General features: G+C 36.6%; 1 protein-coding gene across 1 annotated transcript in view; it reads left to right on the top strand.

Moving 5' to 3' along the window:
- The window catches only part of PCNX (pecanex homolog (Drosophila)), a gene marked incomplete at its 5' end in the record, with an annotated part of 186,085 nt that overhangs the window by 25,441 nt on the left and 149,211 nt on the right, over window positions 1-11,433 (top strand). The window contains one exon of the mRNA XM_010846813.1: window positions 4,997-5,205. Within this exon, the coding sequence (XP_010845115.1) occupies window positions 4,997-5,205 (209 nt within the window). The remainder of the gene's footprint in view (window positions 1-4,996; window positions 5,206-11,433) is intronic.

The following is an 11,433-nucleotide window of genomic DNA, read 5'->3' as shown; positions in this document are numbered from 1 at the left end:
GGACCTGCATATAGGTTTCTCAAGAGGCAGGTCAGGTGGTCTGGTATTCCCATTTCTTTCAGAATTTTCCACAGTTTGTTGTGATCCACACAGTCAAAGGCTTTGGCATAGTCAATAAAGCAGAAATAGATGTTTTTCTGGAACTCTCTTGCTTTTTCCATGATCCAGCGGATGTTGGCAATTTGATCTCTGGTTCCTCTGCCTTTTCTAAAACCAGCTTGCACATCAGGAAGTTCACGGTTCACAGATTGCTGAAGCCTGGCTTGGAGAATTTTGACCATTACTTTACTAGCGTGTAATATGAGTGCAGTTTTCCGGTAGTTTGAGCATTCTTTGGCATTGCCTTTCTTTGCTGTTGGAATGAAAACTGACCTTTTCCAGTCCTGTGGCCACTGCTGAGTTTTCCAAATTTGCTGGCATATTGAGTGCAGCACTTTCACAGCATCATCTTTCAGGATTTGGAATAGCTCAACTGGAATTCCATCACCTCCACTAGCTTTGTTCATAGTGATGCTTTCTAAGGCCCACTTGACCTCACATTCCAGGATGTCTGGCTCTAGGTCAGTGATCACGCCATCGTGATTATCTGGGTCGTGAAGATCTTTTTTGTACAGTTCTTCTGTGTATTCTTGCCATCTCTTCTTAATATCTTCTGCTTCTATTAGGTCCATACCATTTCTGTCCTTTATTGAGCCCATCTTTGCATGAAATGTTCCTTGGTATCTCTAATTTTCTTGAATAGATCTCTAGTCTTTCCTATTCTGCTGTTTTCCTCTATTTCTTTGCATTGATCGCTGAGGAAGGTTTTCTTATCTCTCCTTGCTATTCTTTGGAACTCTGCATTCAGATGTTTATATCTTTCCTTTTCTCCTTTGCTTTTCGCTTCTCTTCTTTTCACAGCTATTTGTAAGGCCTCCCCAGACAGCCATTTTGCTTTTTTGCATTTCTTTTCCATGGGGATGGTCTTGATCCCTGTCTCCTGTACAGTGTCACGAACCTCAGTCCATAGTTCATTAGGCACTCTATCTATCAGATCTAGGCCCTTAAATCTATTTCTCACTTCCACTGTATAATCATAAGGGATTTGATTTAGGTCATACCTGAATGGTCTAGTGGTTTTCCCTACTTTCTTCAATTTCAGTCTGAATTTGGTAATAAGGAGTTCATGATCTGAGCCACAGTCAGCTCCTGGTCTTGTTTTTGTTGATACGGAGATAGGAATATGCATTTATGAGATGAACAGAAAAGGAATAAAAATTGTCCTAATAAAACACAAATGGGTATCTGTTATAAACACAGTTTGCAGTAACAACATCATACATATTCAAAATGTAATAATTTAAATGATATATGCCAAAATGATGATAATGTGCTGTGTAAGCCTATGTTAGATAACTCATTATGGCTTTTTTTTTTCATGATGGCTTTTAGTTAGATAACTAAAGATATATGTAAATGAACTGAACAAAATTGTTTTATGAAACAGGAGGGTAGAAATAGAGTGGTAAGGAACCCACCTGTTAGTGCCGGAGAAGTAGGAGATGCAGGTTCCATCCCTGGGTTGGGAAATCGCCTGGAGGCGGGCCTGGCAACCCTCTTCAGTATTCTTGCCTGGAGAATCCCATGGACAGAGGAACCTGGTGAGCTGCAGTCCACGGGGTGACAAAGAGTCGGACACGCCTTAAGCAACTCAGCCTGCACTCAAGTATAACATTTTAACTAAAGACATTGACTTTGACCAGAATTTACAGATTCAGATCATCTAATAGCTTTTTCTTTTCTTGTTGGGAAAATTTAAAGTATAGAAAAATTCCTATAAAATATGGAAGATAATTTTAGTCCATCAGTAGACAGCCTTACTTTTATTTCTTAGGACTTTTATTCCCTCCCTTATTTTTCGCATTTGTGCTCTGTCTTCTTGTATATGTTTTAAGCTGCCTATCTTTACTCCTAACACATGTATATTGATGGTGGCCTGTATGTACTGTATATATTACTTTGGTCTCTTTCCAGCTTGTTGATATGTATTTTTTAATGTTGCTTTCCTAAGCACATTCTACTGTAGATAAAAATGTAAATACAAGTACATGTTTTATTTTAGAGTGACATAAATATAAAATGCAAGTGTAAACAGAAAAAGATTTAGTATTTTTAATAGTTCTATTCATATTAAAATAGTATGTAGATAAAATTCTAACGTGCAGAAATACGTATGTGTGTATGTGTTAGTCACTCAGTCGTGTCCGACTCTTTGCAACCCCACGGTCTGTAGCCCACCAGCCTTCTCTGTCCATGGGATTCTCCAAGCAAGAATACTGGAGTGGGTTGCCATTCTCTTTTCCTGGGTATCTTCCTAACCCAGGAATCGAACCTAGGCCTTCTGCATTGTAGGCAGATTATTTACTGTCTGAGCTTCCTGGAGAGGGCAGGAATATGGGTAGGCTCAAGTTTCAATGGTTCATTTGTAAGCCAGTGCCTTGGGGAAAATATATTCTGAGCTTGTGAGAGGTTCCCAGGTGGCCTGCTGAAATCAATTTGACTAACTATGTAGTTGGAATTATAGAAAATTATATTTTGAGATTTTTTCTTTGGGCATGTATGTCTGAATCTTGACAATGGGAATAGTTTCTTGTCTTCTGCAGCCTCATCCTCTGAAAGGAAAAACTTAACCTGGAATCCTTAACCTCAACCCCCTGAAGGGGACTGTGGCAAGAGGGCTGAATTCCTCAAGCTGTGGTTGTGATACGAGGGCCTTTCTGAGTCCTTTGGGGGCAGCCTCCATGGGAAACCTCTAAGGTTAAAAACATTCCTTTGGGGACTCCACAAGTAATGGGATAAACCCTACTGGAAGCTAATATAGATAGGTGTATTGAAAATACTAAGCAGTTAAAGATATTACTACTTCCTGGTTCTTCTTCCCAGTTCCTTGTAACACTTTCATAAACATCTCCCCTAATACCCACCTACCATGGGGTGCCTTGATGAATGGGATTGTCCTAAAGTTCAGAAGTGACTACCTCACTTACTTGTGCAAAAGTTCTGCCTATGTAGTAAAATACATACTCTTTAGACTAAAAAGATGAGATAAAAATAAAAGAATTCCTTTGGGGATTTTCCTGGAGATCCAGTGGTTAGGACTCCACATTTCAACTGCCATGGCTTGAGTTCAGTCTCTGGTCTGGGAACTGAGATCCTGGGCAGTGTGGCCAAAAAAAAAAAAAATCCTTTTCTTTATGACCTAACCTCTTCCTTTACCTCTAATTAATTGTCATTTTCAAGTTTACGGACAATGTTTGGTTACTAAGACCTTCATCTTCCTTTTTCCCCCAGCATTCTCTGTCTGCCGGAAGTGAAAGGTGGTACAGATAGGGAACTGAATTCTGCACTTGGTAGGATTTAGCTTATGCACTTACCTTTCTTTCTTTCTTTTTTTTTTTTGGTGAATAAGCCAAAAGAAATTTTCCATTAGGATGATTAAGTAAAGGTAGCATCCCCAAGCTTCAGGTATACCAGTAGAAAAGCTAGATCCCAGTGCCAATTGACTGTCCCACTGTAGCTCTAGAAAAATGGTTCTTAATTCTTCCCCCAGTTGACCCTTTGTGCCCAGCCAAATAGCCACAGGACTGATGGATTTGAGGGTGGACTCTGGAAGGAAGGCAGTCCCCTTGTTATTGCTGTCTAGTTTTTCTTTATCTGGAAAGGTATTAAGGAAAGTTGGTTCAGATATTACTGATGGATGGAATTTATGGTTTAGGACAGGATTAGTACCTATGGTTCACCACCCCATTCCCAGGCATACTGCTTTGAAATTCTGCTAATTTTTGTTTTCATTTGCCAGATTTATTTTTGCTGTTTTATTTTTACTCCCTTTTCTGTTACACAAGGACAGAGCAGACAACTTTAAAGCTAATAAAAATTTAAGTTCCGTTTTTGTCTCCAAATAGACCAATGATTGTTTATGTTGTAGCTCAGTAGAAGCACCAGCTACTTTAGTAGTTGGCAACAAAGATCCCAAACCACACAAGGAGAGAGCCTGGACTTAAAAGAATAATCTGAATGAATTTAGTGTTTTGAACTTAGAAGCAAAACTGCTGTTCAGTTTTTTTCTTATAGCTAGATATTGAACTGTGACTTACTATAGGACAGCAAAGAAAGGCCTCAGGGGAATGGTAGTTGTATTACTAGTTACAAATTTATGGTTAAACGGTCTCAGGAAAAATGTCTGATTAAAGGAGATATTGAGAAATATGACCTTCTGGTTAACTCTTTGTTTTGAAAGGCAGACCTGAAATTTTTTTCCCCCAATTCTACAGTTTCTCTCATAGTTAATCTATGAGATTAATTATTAACAACTTTTATTTTTTAAGAGACAGTGAGGTCAGCATAGATAGTGAACACAGTGTCTTTACCTTGCTGCCCAAGGAAATGAGTGTGTTTATATCGTAAAAAAAGTTAACAGGGAGCACATAAACAAGGATTATTTATATTTGGAGGACAACCCTGTCTTATTCACATATTATGTAATGTGATACATTAACTCTCTGTTTGGATTATAAGCTTTTTGGCATGAACTTTATTTATACCAGTGCTGTCCACTGGGCATGTAAAGTGAGCCATGTAGGTAATTTAAAATTTTCTGGAAGCTGCATTATATATTTTATTTAACCCAATATAATCTAAATATATTTCAACAACTAATATAAAGACTGAGATATTTTGCACCCTTTTTTCCATGCTGAATTTTCAGAACCCATTGTTATTTTACTCTTAGTGCACATCTCAATTCAGGCTAGCCTCATTTCGAGCACTCGCTAGCCATAGGTAGCAAGTGGCTACTGTATTAGATAGTGCTGTCTTATACTTTTACAGTTTAGTGTTAGGAACACAGTCGTTGCTTTGTGTGAGAATGTGTGTGTTTGTTATTTTAGCTACAGATTTCTCTAGTTGAATAAAGTATAAAAGATTTTAAAATGCCTATCTTTTCTTTCTCTTTAAGGCCCTTCCTTCTTCCATGATTATAGTAGCAGTTTATTGTCCTGTGATAGCTGCTGTTTTCATTGTTCTGAAGATGGTCAACTATCGACTCCACAGAGCCCTGGATGCTGGAGAGATTGTAGATAGGAACGCAAATGAGTTCACAGATCAGCGATCCAAAACTGAGCAAGGCAACTGTTCAACACGGAGAAAAGATAGCAATGGCCCGAGGTAAGGAAACTTGTGCCACTCAGTTTTTAAAGATGTACAGTGATGCCTGTGTCCAGTGATGTGATTATTGTGTCAGGCCTCTTCTGTTCACCTGGTTTTACCAGTATCAATACAGTGACAGGTATGATTGTCACATTAGACAATAGCAAAGGTGACTATCTGGAGATAAATCGGTATCCTTGGCCTTATTAATGAACAACATGTTTGAATGATAATAATCATAATTGTATAATCATTAAACACACCAAAGACCAAAAGCAGTGGCAAACAAGTTAAAGAAATAATAAAATATGACTTCGTAAATCAAAGCATTTTTCTTATACATATATGTAGTTACATGTATGTACATATACTTACATACTTTTATATAAAATGTGTATGCATCTTAAGTTGTGATGATATTTTACTTGACACTTATAATCTGCAGTGTTCCCTTTATTGTAAATTTTTTTTCAATTTTATATTCTTACCTTAGAAACTTAGCTGTTCCTTCCCTCGACCTTAGCCTGACTGATTCCTGTGTAGTGGTAACCCCCTCCTAGAGGCTTTCTTTTCCTGTCTCAGGTAAAATATTCTCCCTGCTGCTCTCAGTCACATTCTACCCTGTTACCTCAGCCTCAGCCAGAGGAATTTAGTTGTTACAGTCAAAAGGTTGTGACTTCATAGAAATAATAGGTGTCCCTATTGTAACTCTTCAATTGTTGCTTTATGAGCATACAACATTTTTAAGCTCATGCAGTCCTCAGAAGCAATTCTATGAGATGGATGCTATTATTATCCCTGACTTACAGATGTGGAAAGTAAGGTGAGAAGGATCAAGTGATCCAGGCATTCAGGCTCTGGAGTCCATGCTTTTAACCACTATGCCATGTTTCCACTCAGTATAATATATTATATCAAGGTAAATAATGCCGTTAAAAGGGGATATTCATCTTCTAAGACAGGGCAGTATTTCTGTGCCATCTTCAGTGCACTTACAGCCTTTGTCCTTTTTCAGTTACATTTTCCTTCATCCCTAACATGATTATCTCATTTGTTCATTGAACAGATATTTTACTCTTGTGATAATTTATTCATAGCATAAATCACTATCTGAAATAATCTTAATCATTTGTTGGCATTTATAAGTTTCTTGAAGGCAGTGCCTTGTTTTTCCTACAAACTATTTTATTCCTAGGTTCTTGAACAGTGTCTTGCACTAATAGGTACTCAGGAAATATTTCAAATTAGTGAAAACATTTTTTTCCTGTGATAGTATTTTTTTTTCCCCTGTGATAGTATTGTTAATGACTGCACAGTATTCCATTTTATGGGTATACAGTAGCTTAATTTAGCTATCTTGTTTTTAGTTATTTATTTTCTAATTTAAATTTAAGTATTAGATCACTGTGATGTTTAAATTTTAAATGACTAAAATTTTTTTATCATGATTTAGCAGAAGTAGAATTACTCAAAAACTATGCCACATTTTTTAATATATATTGCCAAAGTCCAAAGAGTTTTAACGTTTTAATTATTGTGATGAGCAGTTGGAGGTTTTTTTTTCCCCCCTCTTTTGGTAGCACTGATTATTTAGTATTTTCACAAGCTGGTAAATATATCATTGTTTAATTTTTTCAGTTTTCAGATTACTAGTGAAATGGAGGCATTTTCCTTATGTTGTTCCAGTTAAATTTGTTATTTTGTGAGTTGTATGTTTTCCTATCAGTGGTTAATTTTTTACTGTTGGTTTGGAGAAGATACTTATGAAGGATATCAACTCATCTTTTATGTCAAATACTTTTCCTCACTTTATGGCATTTTATTTATGTATTTATATGCCACAGTTAATTTCTTTATGATCTGTTCTGTGCAAGTTTATTAGTTCTGTCTTTGATATCAAGTTTTGTAAGATATTTTTCTTTCCCCCAAATTATGTAAATTTTCATCTGTGTGTACTTTCAGTATTTTTACCATTTTATCTTTTATTTTTAACTTGTAGTCAATCTGAAGAACATTTCTAATTTTTTTTTTCAGATTTGTTAGGACCAACAACAGTGAATGAATAATGCATTATTATGTCCATTTCTGGGCTCTGTTTTCTGCCCCATTGATCTCTTTGCTTATAATACACTGGCTTTCTAGTATGCTTAATACTTAGCAGTGTGAATAGCTCATCACTGTTTTAATATTATCTTAGTTATTCTCATGCGTATGCTTAGTTTTTTGTGAGATGTTCCCTTGTCTGCTCATTCTCCATACAATCTCAGTAGAATTTTGATGATAAATGTATTAAATTTGGAGGGAACTCAGCTTTTAAAATAGAAAGCCTCACTCAGAGACATTGTGTGGTCGTTGTACAGTCACTCAGTCTTGTCTGGCTCTTTTATGGACTGCAGCATGCCAGGCCTCCCTGTCCCTCACCATCTCCCAGAGTTTGCCCAAGTTCATGTCCACTGCATCAGTGATGCCATCCAGCCATCTCATCCTCTAATGCCCTCTTCTCCTTTTGCCTTTAATCTTCCCAGCATAGGGGATTTTTCCAATGAGTCGGCTGTTTGCATCATGTGACCAAAATACTGGAGCTTAGCTTCAGCATCAGTCTTTCCAATGAATTTTCAGGACTGATTTCCTTTAGAATTGACTGGTTTTTCTCCTTGCTGTCCAAGGGACTCCCTTGTATATGTGTATGGTGTATGTGCATAAATTTTTTAGTGGATTCTACATAGTTCTTAAGTCTATTCTATTTCTGTTATGAAATGCATACCCCCATTTAGTGGGTAAGCAAAGAGAATGTAGATTCTGCACTTAATCTGCCAGGGGCTTGAATCAGTTCCTGATAGTGTGACCTTGGGGGAGTTAAACTTTTATGCCTTGGCTTCCTCATCTGGATGATGAGACAAATAATAGTACTATCTCTAGGATTCAGTTCAGTTCAGTCCCTCAGTCGTGTCTGACTCTTTGCGACCCCGTGAACCACAGCACGCCAGGCCTCCCTGTCCATCACCAACTCCCGGAGTTTACCTAAATTCATGTCCATTGAGTCAGTGATGCCATCCAACCATCTCATCCTCTGTCATTCCCTTCTCCTCCTGCCCTCAATCTTTCCCGCATCAGGGCCTTTTCAAATGAGTCAGCTCTTCTCATCAGGTGGCCAAAGTATTGGAGTTTTAGGTTCAACATCAGTCCTTCCAATTAATACCCAGGACTGATCTCCTTTAGGATGGACTGGTTGGATCTCCTTGCAGTCCAAGGGACTCTCAAGAGTCTTCTCCAACACCACAGTTCCAAAGCATCAATTCTTCAGTGCTCAGCCTTCTTCATAGTCCAACTCTCACATCCATACATGACTACTGGAAAAACCATAGCCTTGACTAGATGAACCTTTGTTGACAAAGTAATGTCTCTGCTTTTGAATATGCTATCTAGGTTGGTCATAACTTTCCTTCCGAGGAGTAAGCAAGCGTCTTTTAATTTCATGGCTGCAGTCACCATCTGTAGTGATTTTGGAGCCCAAGAAAGTAAAGTCTGACACTGTTTCCACTGTTTCCCCATCTATTTCCCATGAAGTGATGGGACCAGATGCCATGATCTTAGTTTTCTCAGTGTTGAGCTTTAAGCCACCTTTTTCCACTCTCCTCTTTCACTTCCATCAAGAGGCTCTTTAGTTCTTCTTCACTTTCTGCCATAAGGGTGGTGTCATTTGCATATCTGAGATTATTGATATTTCTCCCGGCAATCTTGATTCCAGCTGGTGCTTCTAGCCCAGCGTTTCTCTTGATGTACTCTGCATATAAGTTAAATAAGCAGGGTGACAGTATACAGCCTTGACATATTCCTTTTCCTATTTGGAACCAGTCTGTTGTTCCATGTCCAGTTCTAACTGTTGCTTCCTGACCTGCATACAGGTTTCTCAAGAGGCAGGTCAGGTGGTCTGGTATTCCCATCTCTTTCAGAATTTCCCACAGTTTCTTGTGATCCACACAGTCAAAGGCTTTGGCATAGTCAATAAAGCAGAAATAGATGTTTTTCTGGAACTCTCTTGCTTTTTCAAAGATCCAGCAGATGTTGACAATTTGATCTCTGGTTCCTCTGCCTTTTCTAAAACCAGCTTGAACATCAGGAATTTCACGGTTCACATATTGCTGAAGCCTGGCTTCGAGAATTTTGAGCATTACTTTAGTAGTGTGTGAGATGAGTGCAATTGTGCGGTAGTTTGAGCATTCTTTGGCATTGCCTTTCTTTGGGATTGGAGTTTTCCAAATTTGCTGGCATATTGAGTGCAGCTCTTTCACAGCATCATCTTTTAGGATTATGAGGCTAAATGAGATCATATATGCAAAGCACTTAGAACTATTTTTGATACGTGGAACAACTCAGTAATTGCTAGCTCTTACTAGTTCTGTATAAATTGTATATGATTAGTTCTGGATAATTGTATATATTCTTAATGCTTATGTTATTTATCTTTTCTATTTTCTTTTAGTTTTCAAAAAAATTTTATTGTCAAATGTATATTTCAAACAGTATATCAAGTATATGTATAATTTAGAGAATAATAACCAAGTGAATACTTACCACAACACAACTTAAGTAATAGGATATTATACAAATACAAGTCTTTCTCATTTCATTCTACTCTTTTCCTTTCAGGAGTGATCTTTATTTAAAATTCCCTTGGTTTACTGTCTTTGTAGATAGTAATAAACCTATTATTACTTAATTTTGTCTGCCTAAGACATCCTAAAGACAATCATACTGTCTGTTTTTCTCTGTGAAGGGCTTTTTTTGTGCAGAATTTCATATTTTGTAGACTTACGCATGTTGATGCTTCCAGCTGTTATTTGTGTTTGCTCTTGTATAGTCTACTACTGTTGGAGTAGACTACAGTTTATCCATTTTTCTGTTGATAGTCATTCAGATTATTTCTAGGTTTTTTGCTCAGATAACACATTATCATATGTTTCTTTGGCCACATGTGTATATCTGACATTCGCAAGCTGGTTCACAGGGCATTTTCACATTCAGTTTTATTAGGTAATTCCAAACTGTTTGCCAAAACAATAATACCAGTTTTTACTTTCACCACTAGTGTGTGAAAGTCCTTCTTGTTTCATAGCCTGAATATTTGATTTTGTTGTTTTTGTAAGTTTCACTAGTTTTCCATTTTAACAGTTGAGTGTTAGACGTGTCTTATTTTGACTTCTGTCAATAGTTAACCTTTCTGATTCCTAATGAGGCAGAGCATCTTACCCCACATATGTGGTCCATTTAAGCTTTCTGTTCTTTCCAGTGCCTGTTTATTTCTTGTTTCATTTTTCTTTGGAGTTCTCCTTTTTTTGTTAAGAAGAAGGAGTTCAAGAGAGAGGGGACATATGTATACCTATGGCTGATTCATGTTGATGTATGGCAGAAACCAACACAATATTGTAAAGCAATTATCCTTCAATTAAAAGTAAATTTTAAAAATATATACTCATTATATTACTCCTTTGTTGGTTATATACATTACAGATGTCTTTTTCCAGTTTATAGCTTGTCATTTTGCTTTTCTTAAGATTTCTTTTGATTATCATACATTTCTTAAATTTATAGTTTATTGATTTTTTTTTGGTAATTAATGTTTTTTTGTCTTATTTAAGAAATTATTTTCTACCCAGATATCAAGAAATACTCTCAGAGATTGTCTTTTTAAAATTTCATGTTTCTTTGTTTTCACATTTCAGTTGTACTGGAAATTATTATGTTCTGTTGTCAGGTATGGATTTAGGATTTGTTTTTCTTTATATATAACTGGCTTAATCAGTATTTATTATAAGACTATCTTTTCCTTTTTGATCTGTGGTACTCACTTTATCGTAAATGGTGGGTATGTTTCTGGGCTCTATCTGTTCTGTTAATATAGTTGATGCCTATGTAGTTACCACACAAATCATAATTGCTATAGCTTTGTAACAAGACTTGATACCTAGTGGGGCAAACCTTGTACCTTGTTTTTTTTTCAAGAGTGACTTTGCTACTCTTGATCTTTGATACAAACTTTAGAGTCTGCTAGGCAAAGTCTACAAGGACTTAGAGTTTTTATTAGCATTACATTGGATATGTAGATTCCTCTGCTGAAAATCGATATCCTTACAATATTGAATCTTTCCATTTATTTAGTCTTCTTTTTTTTTTTTGTTTGCATTGATTGATTTTATTTTTAAACTTTACATAATTGTATTAGTTTTGCCAAATATCAAAATGAAT

The sequence above is a fragment of the Bison bison genome, unplaced genomic scaffold (genome assembly GCF_000754665.1).
Source record: "Bison bison bison isolate TAMUID 2011002044 unplaced genomic scaffold, Bison_UMD1.0 scf7180017864239, whole genome shotgun sequence".
In the NCBI taxonomy this organism is placed as follows: Eukaryota; Metazoa; Chordata; class Mammalia; order Artiodactyla; family Bovidae; genus Bison; species Bison bison.
The sequence above is the reverse complement of the archived record's forward strand: the minus strand, read 5'-3'. Positions and strand labels throughout refer to the sequence as shown.